The sequence below is a fragment of the Emys orbicularis genome, chromosome 1 (assembly GCF_028017835.1).
Source record: "Emys orbicularis isolate rEmyOrb1 chromosome 1, rEmyOrb1.hap1, whole genome shotgun sequence".
Taxonomy (NCBI): Eukaryota; Metazoa; Chordata; order Testudines; family Emydidae; genus Emys; species Emys orbicularis.
The window spans coordinates 202,101,971-202,122,324 of NC_088683.1; the positions used below are offsets into that span (position 1 = coordinate 202,101,971).

At 38.8% G+C, this 20,354-nt stretch overlaps 1 protein-coding gene across 5 annotated transcripts in view; it reads right to left on the reverse strand.

Moving 5' to 3' along the window:
- Positions 1-150: 150 nt before the first annotated feature.
- The window catches only part of CRYZL1 (crystallin zeta like 1), a 28,512-nt gene continuing 8,308 nt past the window's right edge, over positions 151-20,354 (reverse strand). For 3 of the 5 annotated variants that reach the window (XM_065415370.1, XM_065415366.1, XM_065415358.1), the window contains 7 exons: positions 18,354-18,422; positions 13,799-13,932; positions 11,128-11,239; positions 5,299-5,420; positions 4,654-4,759; positions 1,357-1,402; positions 151-660 (listed from right to left, as the gene is read on the reverse strand). In XM_065415370.1, the coding sequence (XP_065271442.1) occupies positions 561-660; positions 1,357-1,402; positions 4,654-4,759; positions 5,299-5,420; positions 11,128-11,239; positions 13,799-13,932; positions 18,354-18,422 (689 nt within the window). In that variant the 3' untranslated portion in view covers positions 151-560. Of the gene's footprint in view, positions 661-1,356; positions 1,403-4,653; positions 4,760-5,298; positions 5,421-6,527; positions 6,627-8,715; positions 8,737-11,127; positions 11,240-13,798; positions 13,933-18,353; positions 18,423-20,354 lie in introns of all 5 variants that reach the window. The other 2 variants (XM_065415377.1, XM_065415385.1) reach the window with 1 other exon arrangement.

The following is a 20,354-nucleotide window of genomic DNA, read 5'->3' on the forward strand; positions in this document are numbered from 1 at the left end:
ATTCAAATCTTAAAGGGACATGATAAACTTGAAAACAAATCAGTTTGAAAAAAAAAAAAAACCCCAAAAAACAAAAAAACCCAACCTTGTTACAAACAAGTTGTGCCTAGCCCTAGAATCCCTCTGCCAAATTTTGCTAGTTTTACTACTACATTTTCCTATATTTTAATATTTTTCTCTTCCCTGTTTAAAAAGAGTATGTCAAAGACTGAAGCAGACTATTCAGATAGTGTAGAATGCAAAAAATAAAACTGAACAATCAGAAATTTTTTTTTTCCTCTAACCCCAAAATAATCTTAGATGTTACTTATAACGGTAATAGGAGAGAAAAATCAGACAGATGTGATTTTTAAGTTAATGGTTTCTCTTTAAAGTTGTTGATGGAATCATTCTATTAGATTTGATACAGGGAAACTAAAAGTCTCAGTACCAAAACATTCACAGCCCAGACACTATCTTCAGACACTAGCTACAGAACTATTTGAAGTTGCACACCAATTTACTTCTCAAATATATTACATATCTCTGTCTCCCAGTCTTAGAAACAAGGAAATTGTGCTTCAGAATTGGATGACTTGTCTTTTTCTTGCTTGATTCTTCTGAACTATTTCCATAGAAACTTTGGCTTCATACAATGGGACTGGTTCATCCAACTGAGGCCTAAAAGGGAGCAATCTGTCAGAATTGTCTGGTGTGCATGCTCAGATCAATAAGAAACATTCCAAGACTATTGCTGTAGACTTTACATTTTACAATGTCAACTTTACTCCTTAAACAAAATGAAAATGTTATAGCTCTGCTAGGATCCCTGGAAAAACTGCAGAGCTGTAAAGCAAACAGGAAACAGAAGTTTAATTCAAGATATCCTGAATTTTTTTTTGGTGGGGGGAGGGCTACTCTTCCCACTCTCTGTGTAAGCAGTGAGGGATCTCCCTTTTCCCACTTATGACAGCCTCAAATTCTATTGACTCCATCATTCTTATGACAGAGGAAGCCTAGAAAGATCTCCATTTAGAGCCAGCAACACTCTTCAGTCAGGTACTGTTGAGCACCACAAGGTATTCTCTCCCCCCAAGGAAAGAATGTGCTGCCTCTGTTGGATTTCCAAGCAGTGCTGATCCAAGGAGAGAAAAAACAGGAATTGGACCCAAGTCTTCCATGTGGTAATGCTTCAGGCTAGCCACACGGATAGACCATAAATAGTTTCATATAAATGATTCAGTAGAATTTTTCTCAGAACGTAGCACTTTGAGTTGACAGTATAGGTGGCAAGAGTTTTCTGAAGAATAGTTATTTCTCAGGTTAAAAACTCAGTATTAATCAGAGTTTGTTTTCACTATGGTACTTCTGTCTTACCTGAAAATACTATTTGATAACTTCTCCATTACATCTTCTAAGATACGTATCTGAGAGGGCTGTTAAGGTAACAATATATACACAAGGGGCTGATCTTTAAGTCCACAGTTCTGCAATTAGATTTGCCCTGGGCAGATCCATGCATCTGTGCAGAGCACCCAGGGTCAGAGCTTAGATGAGATGATTTAAAGACTGAAAATAAAGTTAATCTGAGGTCCGTTTGATTATGTGTTACAAACTATGCTTCCTAAAACAAAATAAACAAGGCAGGTAGACGAATGTACCCTCTAACAAATACATCATCAGTTGATCTGCCACAGTACCTAGGAGTTCTAGTGCTGTATCATAATTTTAAAAATAAAACTTAAGTTTTACATGATCTGTATGATGTTACACCACTAGTTACAATGTCCATCATTAAACAGAGCATGGTGGTTCCCACTCTTTGGAAAATAAGTAAGTATGATAAATTTTGGTATGAGTAATCTGTATGAATGATGGATAGCTAGTTGTCTGAGGTAAAAATCAAGACAAGTCTGGGAGCAGAAAAACACGTGAAGCAGAACATATGGATTTACTAAACTCTCAAGGACATGCACAGTGTATAAATGCTGTGCACATTTTCAAGAAATCTATTTTATTTGAACTAATCAGCAACACTCATATCAATGGGAAAAAGAGGGTTTTACTAAGACTATGTCTACTTTACAGACATTACAGCGGCACAGCTTCAGCTATGCCATTGCAAGGTCTCCCATATAGCCGCTCTATGCTGACGGGAGAGAGCTCTCCTGCTGGCATAATGAAATCATCCCCAATGAGTGGCGGTAGCTATGTCAGTGGGAGAGTGTCTCCCGCCGACATAGCCCTGTCCACACCGGTGATCAGTGAAACTTATGTCAGTCGAGGGTGTCGTTTTTTTCCATACTCCTGACTGACAAAAGTTTTACCGACAAAAGTGCTAGCATAGTCATAGTGGTAGTCTTTAGTATTTTTGCCAGTCACCAGAAAATGGAACTTGGATTCATTCAATTTTAAGAGTAATCAATTTAGTATTCAAAATGTAAGCCATTTCAATCTGATCTCCATGGGATCTCTTCCGATGTTTTTTTTTCTGCAATATGTTCAGTGCACAGATCACATACATATGTTCAATGTTTTGATATAACAATTCAAGGTAATGCTGTTATTCTGTTTGAACAACTTGTGGTAAATAAAGTATGCTCCTTGATTATAGGCCAACATAAGAGCTTACAAATAAATCCTGTTTGTTTAGTTAGTTTAAGAGCAAAGAACACAAATTGTATTTCTCAGAATTATTAGTCATTTTTAAATCAGGAAAATTAATAGAGCTGCACTGAAGTGGAATGTCAACAAATAACTTTTTAAAAAGGATATTCATGATTACTTGTTTCCCCACCCACACATCAATGTTCATGTAGACAAGCCCTTTGGTGTGCTTAACTTTGGTTAAACTATTGTGCAATTTAGTTGGGGGAGGAGGACTTCCTTTGCTCCAAGAGTCTCAATGTAGTTAACTCCCTTTTAGAATCCAGAGACTTAATCCTTACATTCCTGTTCTGCTGAACTGCAAAAATGATTCAGCAGATCTCATGTTCTGCAGTGCTGTGCAGAAACAAGGAGGGACCTTAAAACCATCATTAAATTTGCAACAAAAGGTAGATATTGTTTTTTATAAAAAGAGCCACTCATCTCTCCAGCAGCGCGCACATGCGCACAGACACACAGGGCTCAATAGAATGTAGGTACATAGAATTTGCAAATAGGGTACGATTTCTTAAAGTACAGTCCTTATGAAGACAAAATTAGAACAATGAGTTATTAAATATTTCAGTTTAGTCATTACAATGCAAAAGTTAAGGTTTGTAGATGATGAAATTAATGCCTAGAAGAATGGAGAACAAGTAATCCCTACAATTTAAAAGCACAGACAAGATTTGATTTAAGGTGCCAGATCCTCAGCTGGTGTAATTCAACACAACTACATTGCCTTCTATGGAGTTAAGCTGATTTACACTGGTTGAGGATCTGGGCCCTAATACTTTACTTTCTTCAAAATATTTGTTTTAGTTTTCTGTTCTGTTTTTCCCAAAGTACAGTAACTCCTCACTTAATGTCGTCCTGGTTAGTGTTGTTTCGTTGTTACATCACTGATCTATTAGAGAACATACTCGTTTAAAGTTGCACAATGTTTGTTTATAACATTGTTTGGCTGCCGCCTGGTGGCGAGTTGGGGCTTGGAACCAGGGTGGGCTGGCAGCCCCCCATCAGCTCCCCTCCACCACCACCACCAGCACCTCCTGCCCACTGGCGGGGCCCGCAAATCAGCAAATCTCCCCTCCCTCCCTGTGCCTCCTGCCTGCAGCAATCAGCTGTTTCGCGGCGTTCAGGAGGCTGTGGGGGGAGGAGGGAGTGGGGAGGAGCAAGGAAGCAGCGCGCTCGGGGGGAGAGGTGGAGTGGGGGCGGGCATAGGGCAGAGCTGGGGGTTGAGCACCCCCCAGCACTTTGGAAAGTTGGCGCCTCGGCAGCTGTGCATGTGTTGTCCGGAGGAGGGAGTGGTGCGCTCCAGCGGGATAGCGTGGGTTCATCATCATGTTTAGTTTCCACAGGGAAGTGTTTGCAGCCACTGCCGTGCGTCTATTGTCTCCTCCCTCCCTCGGTGCTGCCTTGTAGAGTGTGAGGCTACATTAACAATAACGTGTTAACCCTTGAGGGCTCAGCCGAGTGCTAGTTCATCATTTAGCAGCAAGGCATTCCCTGGGAAATATCCCACCTGATATCAACACAGTTGCTTTAGGAGAAGCTCAGGGAGCTCATTAGCAGGTCCCCAGAAAATCCTCTGATTAGAACTCTTTTAAAACTTATGCTGTATATGTATATAATCTTTTTTGTCTGGCGAAAAAAATTTCCCTGGAACCTAACCCCCCCATTTACATTAATTCTTATGGGGAAACTGGATTCACTGAACATCATTTTGCTTAAAGTCTCATTTTTCAGGGATATAACTACAATGTTAAGCGAGGAGATACTGTATACACTTAGAGGAAATCTACATAAAAAGTCTGGTCATAGCAATAATGAAATATACATAAAATGATATTCCAAACAATGGTTAGTATGTTTCTGAAGTAGCAAAACATTTAACCACATGGTTAAAAATTTAGCATATGCTTAGGTGCTTTGTTAGATTAGAGTATATACTAGTAGTTTTCTCGTAATTTTCCCCTCTCACAAGCAGATTACTGGTTAGCGTCTAAAATCACCATTAAAGGATATAAAGATACTTCCCTTGTTGCACATTTGACAAATTCCATACTTCATCATTCAGAAAAGAGACTGTGGCTCCCTTAAGAAACAAGCAATGGCTATCTGGAGGGTCCAACTTAAACAAATTAATGGAAACATCATTACATTTTCTCAAATGAAAATGGTATGAGCCAATCAGATTACCGGATGGTTGATTTATATTTACTGCTAAAAGATGAGAAAAAACCCTTCCAAATCTATCAGAAATGAACTGATTCATAATAGTTACAACAGTGTAATTTTTCTGAAAAAATGGTACTCGTACGACTGGCAAATCAGTTCAATACTTTGAGCCAAACAGAATGAACCCTTCAATAATAGCGTATCCATGCTATTATAGTAATTTCTTTTCTACACCACCACCACTCATACAAAATGACACTGTGATTTGTTATATGATAGAAATAAAGACATTTATTAATGTTATCCCAGGATAAATACTTGCTGCGGCTTTGGAAGTAAACGTCAAGGTTTGTGTGCTTGTGCATGTGTGTGCACAAACGGATGGATATTATTTTAGCAGTGGGAGACCATTCATCTGAGAGACAGAGTTCTATGGACATTTGGTCTAAAATACTCTGTGGTTAAGAGTAACTTGCAGTATTTTGTCCTTACCTGGAGGTTTTTCTCTGTGGTTACCCAGTGTCCTCCAACACTAAGAAGTGTAATGATATCATGTTTGTGTGGCAGCAGTTGCAGTTTTAATGTTGACTCATCTTCTTTACTGTATAATCTCACTTTAAAAAACAAAAGGAATACAAATTATGTACAATGCCTAACAAAATAAATTTTATGTTCAGTTTCCGCTTTATCAGAAAAATGTGTTTTGCATATATAAGAAACAGAATCTCATGAAGATGTCTCACTGAAAAGCACATGACTTGTACATTTTACATTTTCCTTATTCTTGTTTTTTCAGTTCAGTCTTAAATTGACTCTAAACGTATTTTTAATGGGATGAAAAACTGTTTTTGAGATACACAGTTTGCAGATCAGTGTAGTAGAATACAGACCAAAACAGATGCATGGCAGTGATTAAATACAGCTGAAAATGTTTTTAGTGAAATATATGCAAAAGCAGAACCTCTATGAAGCAATACCAGTAACATTATATTAATATATATTCCTTTTAATAAATAAGAGCTCAGTGGAAGTTTTTCTAGAAAGTCCCACAAATGTTTTAATTACCATTAAATAGTAATAAAACCTGTTAACTATAAAGCAAGTCGTATTCTCAGCATAGGAGGTTTATTCACATCCACTCTGGGCTTTAATGCTCATGCAAGGTGCTGAATGACAGCACTGGAGATTTATGTCCTTACTTTATCCACTAAACAGCAAAAACAGCAGTAGTACAAATTTCCTCCATGCTGATTCCTTTTCAAACTAAAAGAAAAGATATCAGGCAGGATTTAGAAGATGAATTTTATTTATTTTAATGATCAAAAAAGTCCCAGTTTTAGTCATTCAGCATCATATATTGTCCATGGGAAATAAGTTATTTGCAACATAACTGTCCAAGGAGTTTTATTTAAAAGTAACGTAATTAGTAAAATGTTCACTTAACTAGTAATATAATTAGTAAAATGTTTACTTAACAACAAATACTAATCTGTATGACGGTGTAGTAGTACCAGATACTTCCATTAAAGGGTGACATAATCTCATACGCTTAAGAAGGTCTGGCATTCAGAGGCACAAGTGCATTTGCACATTGTGGGAGAACAGACACACAATTGTTGTTTATTATGTAGGTGTGTTTTTTAATTGACGTGTTTTGCAATTTGTCAAAAATAAAAATATTTAATACCACTCAGCAGAGCAATTCTGCAGCAGTTACAAACCTCCAGCATCTAGGACAATATCCACTCCCAGCCCGCCTGTTTCCTCCAAACAGCTTTCTGCCACATCAATCTTACCATTTGAGACATCAATGACTCGAGCTAGACAGGACAGGAAGTTTGGTCAGTTACAGTAAGAATCTAGAACTTAAACCCAAAGCAGAACACATACAAATGGAGTTTCTATTCTTTAAAATGAGCTATGAACAAAATTGCAGCAAAGCAAAGAAGTCCAGCAGTTTCTATTCTCCAAATTATTTAAGACCAGTGATTGAATTTACTTAAACCAAACGAATAAAGTATATTTAACAGCATTTAAGCTCAAAATGAAATATATAGTGGTGTTTATGACAAGACAGCATAAAAAAAAAAAACTATCAGTGATCAAAATTAGATGATGATAGAGGTAATTAGCTATACCAGGGGTTCTCAAACTTCATTGCACCGAGACCTCCTTCTGACAACAAAAATTACTACACGACCACAGGAGAGGGGACTGAAGCCTGAGTGGGTGGGGGAGCCAAAGCAGAAGTCCAAAGGCTTTAGTCTCAGGCAGGGGACTTGTAATCTGAGTTCTGCTGCCCAGCGCTGAAGCCCTCGGGCTTTGGCCCCGGGCTGTGGGGCTTGGGCTTCGGCCCCCAGCAAGTTTAATGGAGTTGCCAGGGCTAGCTTAGAACGGGGTCACGACCCACAGTTTGAGAACCACTGAGCTATATTATAGAAGCAATATGGACTAGAACAGTGGTCTCCATACTCTGGGACTCACCCCCCTAGCGGGGCACGGAGGAATGTTCAGGAAGGTGTGGCTGGGCCTGGGCCAGCCCACATGGGGGATGGGGAGGGAGTGGCTCTTAGCCCCACTCTGGCCCCTGCTTGGCTCTGGCCCTGCCCCCAACCCCAGCTGCAGCCCTGCAAGCCTGGCTCCCGGCCCCCGACCACAGCCCAGCTCCCGGTGGGGATGGGGGAGAGAGGGGTGAGGACAGGTTCCATTATGGGAAAGGGGAGGGATGTGACGGGAAAAAAATGGGGGTAACTGGACTAGAGGAATGATCAGAAAGTCATCATTTTTAATCATGGTTGTGTCATTGACTTGCTTTGTGGATTTGAGCAAGTCACTTGATCGCATTGCATCATTATCCTCATCTAAAATAACCTTGCAATAATGATAACACTTAATTACCTACCTAACAGAAATGCTGTGAAGATTAACATATTACATTTTTTATATAGATTTTAACCTGTATAGTGCTATTACACAATATCACGTTAAAGAATGCTTTCTTGCTCTCTTTTCAAAGCTTTATTGAAGAAAAAGGTGTTGATATTGAAGAAAAAGGTGTTGCACCAACTATCCAGTAGCTCAGGGGTGGGCAAAGTTTTTGGCCCGAGGGCCACATCTGGGAATATAAATTGTATGGTGGGCCATGAATGCTCACAAAATTGGGGTTGGGGTGTGGGAGGGGGTGAGGGCTCTGGTTGGGGGTGTGGGCTCTGGGGGGGGCTGGGGATGAGGAGTTTGGGGTGTAGGAGGGTGCTCTGGGCTGGGACTGAGGGATTCGGAGGGCGGGAGGGGGATCAGGGCTGGGGTGCAGGGAGAGGCTCAGGGGTGCAGGCTCTGAGCGGTGCTTACCTCAAGTGGCTCCTGGAAGCAGTGGCTTATCCCTTCTCCGGCCCCTACGTAGAGGCATGGCCAGGCGGCTCTGCACGCTGCCCCATCCGCAGGCACCGCCCCTGCAGCTCCCATTGGAGCGCCGGAAGGGGCCATTGGAGCGCATAGGAGCCGGAGCCGGGCCATGCCACAGCTTCCAGGAGCTGCATGGTGCGGCCCCCGACCCTGCGCCCCGGCTGGACAGCGGGAGCTCGCAGGCCGGCTTAAAATGGCTTGTTGGCCGGATCCGGCCTGCGGGCCGTAGTTTTCCCACCCCTGCAGTAGCTGTTTACATACAGTTATGAAAGTAAGACTGAAATTTCCAATTCCAGTTGCTGGAAATCAAGAACAATTAGGGTACAGAAGTAGCCAATTTAAATTTTTTTCCAGCTTGTGGAATAAAATAGACATTTCTATTTAAATAAGCTGCATCAGTAAAGTTTTTGCACTTTAAATTAACATAACTGAAATAATTACAAATAAAATTGGAGGTACATATCCAAAACATAAGAGATTAAACTAAAATTTGCAAAGTGAATTTACCAATTAAAGGTTGCCTCGTGCCTTTTTGATATTAAGGAAGAAAAAAGGAGAGAAGAAAAAGAAGGTGTGAAGCAGGCATTTAGAAGAGTCAGTAAATGAAAAAAAACAACCAAACTTAGTTAGGAATTGTAGTGAGGCAGAGTGGCCTTCCTTTAAGCCTGACTGTTACTGAAAAATTGCTTACTTTCTCATTTTTACCATATAATTATAAAATAAATCAATATGAATATAAATATTGTACTTATATTTCAGTGTATAGTATATAGAGCAGTATAAACAAGTCATTGTCTGTATGAAATTTTAGTTTATACGGATTTCGCTAGTGCTTTTTATGTAGCCTGTTGTAAAACTAGACAACTATCTAGATGAGTTGATGTACCTGCTGAAAGACCTCTGTGTACCCCCAGGGGAACATGTACCCATGGTTGAGAACTACTATGCTAGAGTATCAGTTGTTTCAGGGGATGCATCTTGGGTACCCTACTATTTCTTTCATTCATTAATCAAAATGATGCCATGACTGAGAGCATAATTCAACATGGTATAAAAAGAAAAAAGTATAAATTCTGTAACAGATATATTTCAAAATTATTTAACATCTATTTTAAAAAGCTGGTGATTGGTAACCAATTGTGAGGTGGAAGTCTAGTTATTTGTCTAAAATGTGAAGTGACAGTCTAGTTATTTGGAACCACTTCATTCACATACAGAACATTTAGTGCTATATTCAATGAGTATTTATAAATTTTGAACTTTAGGTCAATGTGCTCCAGCCTATAATTCAAATGTGTTAGTCACAACCCTGTTTAAACCCACTTCTTGCCGGCAAGGTGCAATAACAATTTTTCAACCAGCGCAGACAAGGCTTATCTGTGTAATAAACCATTTTACAAAATCAAAGATCCTCCATAGTTTATAGAAATTAAAAAAAAACAAAACAATATTTATTACAAGGTTCACCAAGTCTTCTCTGACCAGCACAATCACATTAGCTCTCTAGAAGCAATATATGGTTCTGACTAACAGTTTCAATGTACCTTAGACAGGTCTTTAGTCCTTCCCTCCTGCTTCCACTGAACTTAATGATGAGTAGTTGGTAAGAGCAACACTTTTCATGACTTGAAGCCACCATTTATCCAATATCTGCTATTACTGAGTATGAAAGTTGTCCAGTATCAAACACCTGCTATTTACTATACTGAGAAGGCTCAGAGAGAACCATGTCATCAACACACAGGAGAGCTGTCACAGGGAACGTATATAAATAAACTTTGCAGCTGATTACCATAAGTACACATTTCTTTCTTATGTCTCATCTGTACTCTGCTAGAAATACATTATGCTCATACTTATGTTCATATTCTGTCCTGATTCTGAAATTAACATTAGAATCCACCAGTTTAACATACTTCCTCTGTTTTGCTACTGTCTTTAGTCAACAAATTATGGAAAGCATATGTGAAAACAGCTTCCTATATATGGACCAAATATTAATACCTACCTTTCAAGTGAAACTTGTACTAAATTTACACAATTTACACATTTTGGAAAAAGCAGGATTTTATGCTTACATTGCCTTTTTTAAAAATCTAAAATACACAAATTAGATTTATTTTCCCTGTATCCTTAATCAAAAACAATCATTTGACTCCCAAGAATAGTGTCCCAATATCTTACTCCAAAAAATCCTAGTGTATGTCACAACAAACTGGGAACTGAAGGAGTCATAGACGAACATGCACTTGGAGCTTAATCCGAAACCCACTGAAGTCAATGGAAAGACTCTGGCTCAAACGTCCAGAGGATTAGATTCCTAACTATAGAACTTCACTCATTTTCTGACAAAGAAATTATACCAGTATCATGAAACTGAGCTCCCTCTTGTTTCTGTAACAACTTAAAACTAATTCCCCATAGTTTGTTTCAATTCTGAATTCAATTCAATTTGTTTCAATTTTGATTTTAGGCAGCTAAATACTATACCTCGGGGTCACGATTATATCAGAAATACTTCAGGTACAGAGATTTGATTCTGTGCTACTGATGGTCAGATAACATTTTCTTTCTACTCTCGAGCAATGTTATTTACTACATGAAGAGACTGCCCAAGCAGTCTGACTAAAACCAGGCATTAACTTATATAGAAGTGTCTTTGCTAGATAAGAAGTATTGGGAAATAGCCAACACCACAACGGATGTGAAGATCAAAAAGTCCTGTTAAATACATCTAAAAATATATGTTAACTGCCTTTGAAAGGAAATTAGACTAAACCTTTACACTATAGATGAGACTATTTATTTTTAAGTTTGGATTTTAGATTTCAGTTGTTAAAATAAATAAAAACGTCAAATTGAAAAATATATTTCAAATCATTGTTCCCACAAAGTGCAGTGTCAAATAATAGAACTTACCCACAGGAGGTCTAAGCCTCTCCAAATACTGCTTGTCTTCAAGACTATATGCTGTAGAAATTACTTTGGCTCCTCTGTGCTGTGCTAACTGAATAGCTATTATACCAAATGGCTGCAGGGAAAAATTATATACCAGTTTATTTACAATCACAGTAATGAAATGTAGTTTGAAAAGAAGAGTTGTATTACAAGGGTAGCTCTAGAGCAATCAAAGAAGGACACCTTGAAACAGGCTTAATATTTGTGGTGTCTTAATGAAATATGGCTGGACAAGTATTTCAGATCCCTAGGGGCCTGCTCTTGTGCTCACTGAAGTCAATGGAAGTCTTTTCACTGACTTTAATGGGCTTTGGATCAGGCTCTAGGAGATGAACAATCTCCTTCCAGAACAGCTGTAGCTTGAATTCCAGCTCCAGTGTATAAAGTATTGTAAATGCAGCTGCAATTTCTGAGTATGTCTGTAGAAGAGAGGAAGTCTTTGCGTTTGGTTGCTACTTGAAGGAGGACATGCTCCCTAGAGAGGAGCTCCAAGCACTTATCTTGTATATGTTGCAAAGCTATATTTACATTGATGGTTCTTTGCTCAAGTGAACCTAACAGCTGTACCAGCAGTTAAGAAGGCAGTTATTCAAAACTGAACAACAATGTAAGAGAAATTGAAAAGTGGTGGTGGGGAAAGAGGTCAAACTAAAGAAATCTTCTTCCATCTACAGTTGAGGGATCAATATAAAGAGTGTGTCAAAGTAGAGCAAAGCTCCCCACACAACATGAATAGGATTGTACAACTGGCCCAATGTGTTTAGGGATGCCCCTTCTTATCCTAGTGAATCATCTACTGAAAGCCACAGGAAGAGGATACCAGACTTGATTAGTCCAATCTGTCATTGCAAATGCTATGTTCCTGGGTAAATTCCTCGATAAAAGTAAATTACTAGGGACTCACGCAATTAACTCGAAAAATTAATTGCGATTAATCACAGTTTTAATCTCACTATTAAACAATACTAATTGAAATTCATTAAATATTTGCACGTTGGATGCAAAATATTGGATGTTTTTCTACATTTTAAAATATATTGATTTCAATTACAACACAGAATACAAAAAGTGTACAGTGCTCACTTTATATTATTATTTTTGATCACAAATATTTGCAAAAAAAAAAAATAGTATTTTTCAATTCACCTCCTACAATACCGTAGTGCAATCTCTTTATCGTGAAAATACAACTTACAAATGTAGATTTTTTTTTGGTTACATAACTGCCATTAAAAACAAAACAATGTAAAACTTTAGAGCCTACAAGTCCACTCAGACCTACTTCTTGTTCAGCCAATCGCTAAGAGAAACAAGTTTGTTTACATTTACGGGAGATAATGCTGCCTGCTTCTTATTTACAATGTCACCTGAAAGTGAGAATGGGCGTACACATGGCACTTTTGTAGCCAGCACTGCAAGGCATTTACGTGCCAGATATGCTAAACATTTGTATGCCCCTTCATGCTTTGGCCACTATTCCAGATGATGTGCTTCCATGCTGATGACGCTCGTTAAAAAAATAATCTGTTAATTAAATTTGTGACTGAACTCCTTGGGGGAGAATTGTATGTCTCCTGCTCTGTTTTACCTGCATTCTGCCATATATTTCATGTTATAGTAGTCTCGGATGATGACCCAGCACATGTTGTTCCTTTTAAGAACACTTTTACTGCAGATTTGACAAAACGCAAAGATGGTACCAATATGAGATTTCTAAAGATAGCTACAGCACTTGACCCAAGGTTTAAGAATCTGAAGTGCCTTCCAAAATCTCAGCCGGACGAGGTGTGGAGCATGTTTTCAGAAGCCGTAAAAGAGCTACACTCCGATGTGGAAACTGCAGAACCAGAACCACCAAAAAAGAAAATCAACCTTCTGCTGGTGGCATCTGACTCAAGATGATGAAAATGAACATGTGTCAGTCCACGCTGCTTTGGATCGTTATCGGGCAGAACCAGTCATCAGCATGGGCATATGTCCTCTGTAACGATGGTTGAAGCATGAAGGGACATATGAATCTTTAGTACATCTGGCACATAAATATTTTGTGACGCCAGCTACAACAATGCCATGTGAATGCCTGTTCTCACTTTCAGGTGACATTGTAAACAAGAAGCAGGCAGCATGATCTCCTGCAAATGTAAACAAACTTGTTTGTCAGAGCGATTGGCTGAACAAGAAGTAGGACTGAGTGGACTTGTAGGCTCCAAAGTTTCACATTGTTTTATTTTTGAATGCAGGTTTTTTTTGTACATGGTTCTATATATTTGTAAGTTCAACCTTCATGAAAAAGAGATTGCACTACAGTACTTGTATTAGGTGAACTGAAAAACTATTTATTGTTTTTTACAGTGCAAATATTTATAATAAAAAATAAAAATAAAGTGAGCACTGTATACTTTGTATTCTGTGTTGTAATTGAAATCAATATATTTGAAAATGTAGAAAAACCACAAAATATTTAAATAAATCAAATTCTATTATTGTTTAACAGCACGATTTAATCATGTGATTAATCACCATTATTTTTTTTAATCGCTTGACAAATCTATAAATTACTATATATGAGTAGGAAATAATCTGTTCCTAAATTATTTTAAAGATATGCCTTTAGGGTGTTATTGTTACCTACACTTGCTCCATCCATTACTAGTACAGTTTTTCCAGGAGAAACATGGGAAAGATAATGTAGGGCTGTGTATGCTCGTAGGCCATCACGAATGGTCCCTGCTGCTTCAACCCAAGGGACTTTTTCTGGTTTATGAACTGTGTAAAAAAGAAGAAATAAACAGAGCGGTAAAGAAAGCAATAGGTTTTTGTAAAGACTTGACATTTCAATAAAAACAATGTTAACAAGTTTTTATCTCTAGACCCTTAGTAATTTTCTATAAAACTAGAGGAAGAAACGACAAACACCAGTCATTTCCTCTAAATCAAGTCACCTACATAAGAACGGCCATACTGGGTCAGACCAAAGGTCCATCTAGCCCAGTATCCTGTCTTCTGACAGTGGCCAATGCCAGGTGCCCCAGAGGGAATGAACAGAACAGGTAATCATCAAATGATCCATCCCCGGTTTCCCATTCCCCAGCTTCTGGCAAACAGAGGCTAGGGACACCATCCCTGCCCATCCTGGCTAAAAGCCATTGATGGACCTATCCTCCATGAATTTATCTAGTTCTTTTTTTAACCCTGTTATGGTCTTAGCCTTTACAACATCCTCTGGCAAAGAGTTCCACAGATTGACTGTGCATTGTGTGAAAAAAATCCTTCCTTTTGTTTGTTTTAAACCTGCTGCCTATTAATTTAATTTGGTGACCTCTAGTTCTTGTGTTATGAGAAGGAGTAAATAACACTTCCTTATTTACTTTTTTCACACCAGTCATGATTTTATAGATCTCTATCATATCCCCCCTTAGTCGTCTCTTTTCCAAGCTGAAAAGTCCCAATTTTATTAATCTCTCCTCACACGGAAGCCGATCCATACCCCTAACCTTTTTCAATTCCAATATATCTTTTTTGAGATGGGGAGACCATATCTGCACACACTATTCAAGATGTGGGCGTATCATGGATTTATATAGAGGCAATATGATATTTTCTATCTTATTATCTATCCCGTTTTTAAATTATTTCCAACATTCTGTTCACTTTTTTGACTGCTGCTGGACACTCAGTGGATGTTTTCAGAGACCTCGTCACAATGACTCCAAGGTCTCATTCTTGAATGGTAACAGCGAATTTAGACCCCATCATTTTATATGTGTAGTTGGGATTATGTTTTCCAATGTGCACTACTTTGCATTTATCAACACTAAATTTCATCTACCATTTTGTTGCCCAGTCACCCAGTTTTCCGACATCCTTTTGTAGCGCTTCGCAGTCTGCTTGGGACTTAACTATCTTGAGTAGTTTTGTATCATCTGCAAATTTTGCCACCATACTGTTTACCCCTTTTTCCAGTTCATTAATGAATATGTTGAATATGACTGGTCCCAGTACAGACTGCGGGGGGACACCACTATTTACCTCTCTCAATTCTGAAAACTGACCATTTATTCCTACCCTTTGTTTCCTATCTTTTAACCAATTACCAATCCATGAGAGCACCTTCCCTCTTATCCCATGACAGCTTACCGGCCTGTAATTGCTGGGATCACCTATGGAACACTTTTTAAAAATTGGTGTCACATTAGCTATCCTCCAGTCATTTGGTACAGAAGCTGATTTAAATGATAGGTTACAAACTACAGTTAGTAGTTCTTCAATTTCACATTTGAGTTCCTTCAAAACTCTTCGGTGAATACCATCTGGTTCTGGTGACTTATTACTGTTTAGTTTATCAATTTGTTCTCTATGCCAGACTTTATTCCAACTGGGTTGGGATACCTTCCTATCTCAATGTCAAATTCTCAACTGAACTTTTAAAATTACCTACGTTAGAAAGAAATATCACTAGACCTGGAATTTCTAGTTTATAAAGTGATTCTGTTCTGTTACTCTGCCTGGTTCCCCAGCACCTGGCAGGATGCAAAAGTCGATTACACTTGTGAGGACATTTTGGTGCAGAATAGTGGTAGAAAGTAGAATCCCCAAGCATTGCTATTCTGTCCTCTATCTCTTCATTGTCTTGTTGCATGTTATTACATTACACTGTAAAATATAAGGCTGCAAAAGCATTTTTTACCCATGTATTACTATTACCTTTATGTAATGGAGGAGAAAAGCAGTGAGAGACAAAAAAAGCATCCTTTAAAAAGCGGAAGTTAAATCCTAGTGAGGAAAATAAAAAGGAGCATAAACTCTGGCAAATGAAGTGTAAAAATATAATTAGGAAGCCTAAAAAAGGATTTGAAGAACAGCTAGCCAAAGACTCAAAAAGTAATAGCAATTTTTTTTTTTAAAAGTACATAAGAAGCAGGAAGCCTGCTAAACAACCAGTGGGACCACTGGACGATCGAGTTGCTAAAGGAGCACTCAAGGACAATAAGGCCATTGTGGAGAAACTAAATGAATTCTTTGAATCGGTCTTCAAGGCTGAGGATGTGAGGGAGATTCCGAAACTTGAACCACTCTTTTTAGGTGACAAATCTGAGGAACTGTCCCAGATTGAGGTGTTATTAGAGGAGGTTTTGGAACAAATTGATAAACTAAACAGTAGTAAGTGATCAGGAGCAGATGGTATTCGCCCAAGAGTTCTGAAGGAACTCAAATGTGAAATTGCAGACCTACTAACTGTAGTTTGTAACCTATCATTTAAATCAACTTCTGTACCAAAGGATTGGAGGATAGCTGATGTGATGCCAAGCAAGTGAGTTGCATCTCCCTGAGGCAGTGGAAAGACAGTGTGTAGGTAGAATCTGGACTGCCTTTTAAATATGAGGAACAAAAGAATCGAGACTCAGATTGCACAGCTTCCGCTCTCCCCACGATACTACCTGAGGAAAAAGTGATTATTGGGTTGTCCAAATATCTCTGTTGATGCACTGGAGAACTCTAGGATTATCTCAGACACTGTGTGAGTCAGTTCATGACACTGCACATAGTAAACTATACAGGAAAACACAGGAAATCTTAAAAGGGTTTCCTTCTGTAGTAAGTATGTATAGTTCACCAGCACATATTTGTCACTTTTATATAACTCCCGATTTTGCTTAGCCTGTGTGTGATGGGGTGCCTGCCCCACACTGGGCTCTAAGGGGTTAATAGAGCCCTAGGGAGGCAGCACAGGAGGCAGCCGATCAGAGAAGGGATGAAGAGAGCAGCCAATCAGAGCCAAGCAGGCCCATTAAAAAAAGGGAGCTGCAGGGCAGCGGAAGGCAGTTCTCTGCTGGGAGCCCAGGGAGGATGGAAGGACTGTCTCTGTAGGGCTGAGAGAACTGCCAGCACCCTGGACAGAGCAGTACTGCTAACAGGGACCGGGGGAGTGGGAGACAGCTCCTGGCTGGCTGCTGAGGTTTGCAGGCTGAGACCTTGAGGCAAGGGTAAAGAGGATGCTGGGGCCACGAGGAAGTGGCCAGACAACTCGCTGCAGTACCCACTAAGGGAAGTGGCTGAACAGCGGACTGCAGGTTCCCCGGAAGGGGGAAGAAGATGCAGTGGTCCATGGAGAGATGTGGGTCCTACAGTAGGAGTGATGGTGGTGAGGCACCATCAGAGGAGGGTGCACTGCAGAACAGAGCTAATCCTCAAGACAGCCAGCAGGAGGCACCAGAGTGGTGAGCGCACCCCATTACACTGTGGTTTTAAGTGTTAGAGTAATAAACCTTTATTTTCAATATTCATAAACCTGTGACTGTTATTTTACAGACATAAGGAATCATAACCAGGAGGGGATTTAACCTTAAAATGATCTAACCTAGATATATATAGGGATCAGGGAGACAATATTTTTCTCAGAATAATTTACACAGTTGAAGTGGAGTAGGGGGTTTGGTGTCAGTATAAACAAGTTTACATTATCCTTTAAAGAACCCCACCCCCCAGAGCAGTTAATGTTTGCTTCTCCATGGATGGATTCAGAAGAATAGAAAGAAATTGTTAGGATACAATACAATTTCTTTAAGATAGATACCTTGAGCAAGTCATTTCACTAACCAACAGGTTGTGGCAGAGCCAGGAATGGAACCCAAGTGTTTTGACTTCCAGTCCAGTCACTATCCACTAGACAATGCTGCCTCCAGGAAAGGCAAACAGAACCCAAAGAAGGAAATGTTGGTGTAATCTACAATACCATGTTTTCCCTGGGTTTCTGATCTTTGGAATTTGCCTCCCCACCCCACTCTAGTCTGTTAGCGTACATTACAGGTGTTCCTTTGATCCTAAAGCAATGAGGATTCAGGATCAGAGGTCAATGCTAGGAGAGACGGTAATAAGCAAGAGTGGAAGTTGTTTTTCAAAATGTTTATTTGTGGGGTAGGTAGGGTAAATCAGTGGGAAAAGAAAAATGAAGCAATGAGGGAAGTTAGGCGAAATAAGAGATGTGTAGTTTAGTCAGAACATAATGGCATTGCTGCTATTGTTCAAAGGAAGTCTATGAAAGGCGAAGTAGATAGTGGGACATCTGAGTGCTGCTATTATGCATAAACAGAGCAATGGTTCCACCTCACTGGCTGTCTATAAGAGACTACTTTGGGTTTTACATCTATAATCACCTTAAATATTAACAAGTGTCATGATCTACTTACCCAAATAATGCTCATGAACTAGAGCAACTTCACAGAGACCAGACTCTTCCGAATCCAGGGGCAAGATTCCTGAAAATTTTCAGCAAAAAAAAAAATCTTCAATTCAATACAAGTGTATATTACAAATGAAACAAGTTGAGTGTTCCCAGCTGAATCATTAGTGCAGCTTTGTCTACATCACAGTTCCTCTTCTCATTTCTATATAATGCAGAAGAAAGTGTCACAGTCTGGATTATTACAATGCTTTAGGTAAAGACAAGTGATTTAATCGTGCCACACGTGTTCAAAGTGGTACTCCAGCATTTTCTTTTCTTGATGATAAAGTGATATTCTGCTGTTGGTACTTTGGTTCCTCGTCTGCTCACGAATGAACTCACCTCACACTGCTCCCACGTTGTCTAGCTGCTTCTGCAGTATCTGTGATGAGCACTCCTCTTTCGACTCTACCTGAGTGCATTAGACACTACAGGAAGAAGAGAGATCTCACACCGCAGGTGGGCCCAGATAGGGTCAGATGCTGAAAGCATCATGGACATGGAGCAATAACATCAATTTAGTACAAGTTTCTATTGAAGGGTAGGTATTAATATTTAGTCTTTATACAGGAAGCTGTTTTCACATATGCCTTCAGCTGTGGTGCTTGTACATGACTGCAACTCATTACCAAGACACTTCTCTAATTAAATATCGCTCAGGTTTAGTAGCTGCCAAAATTCCCCCCTTCACAAGTCCCATTTACTTAATAAAAGGCCAATCTACCATTCTTGAATTTACAATTAAACTACTGCTCTAAAAAGAAAGATATCTTAGCAGAGCATTCTCTTTCTCTGTGTAATATATTCTGATGCATATGGTTTTACCTAATTAATCTAATCACTATCATCAGTCAAATTAAAAAGAAAAAGGAGAAAGTCCTCTTCTAAGTATAAACTCTTAGATTTTAAGATTGAGGATAATTCAATAATTGGTATGCTTATGGTTATATACAGACCATGGACCCATTCTTGCAACCTTTACTCATGGGAATAGTACCAATGAACTCAGTGGTATTTATTGCATGATTAATGACTGATTTATAAATAAGGGCTACAGTATCAGGCCCAATCTATTTAATTGTTGTAAACCTCAGTGAGAAGTACACACTGGCACTACACACGAAGATCTAAGCAGTTTTGGATAAGTCTAGTAATGACACTACCATAACTATTCTATGCTTTTTTAAAGTCTGTTCAATTTTATTAATAAACTAACACCGTAGGCAAGCAAACTGTTATACAAAATCCACTGATCTTTAAATCCCCCATCTATTAAATATGGATAGGCACATTACAACAGTAATTTGGAAATGTATTTGTCAAAATTTTATTTGTGAAGGGAAGAGTTTCATAAGTGGACTTCATATTGTTGTAGCATCTTCATAATATATAAATTTAAAGAGTTGTTTTGAAAGGGAAAGTCAAAAGATTTCAGTATTTGGAAAGAAAACTAAAGATAGTTTCAAGATATTTTAAAAGTGTATTTTTCCCTTGAGTGTAATTCTGGTTCTGTTGAGATAAGTGGTAATCAACAAATAGCAATTTTGAAAAATATAAAACAAACTGCTTCTCTTTTTCCAGATACAGGTAAAAACAATAGGCCTGATTCTACGATTTTGGATGTCAGTTTCACACCAGTGTAACTCCATTGTTGTCAACTGAGTTACTCCAGATATACATCAGCATAAGACCAGAGTCAAGTCTTTAATATTATCCACACCACTTCAATAACTTTTCAGAGCTTCATTTGACCCTTGCAGATCTCTCTTTACAGTACTTTTCAGCTTTGTTTTCCTTCAATGATTGGGACCAGTTATGTTTCATGAACTAGATCACAAGGTCAATAAAATACACAATTTTAAAAAGTACTGAACACATATGGCCCCAATTCAGTGATATACTTAATCACCTGTACAGTTCCACAGAAGTCAACAAGACTACCCAGCCACTCAGAATTAACCAGTTC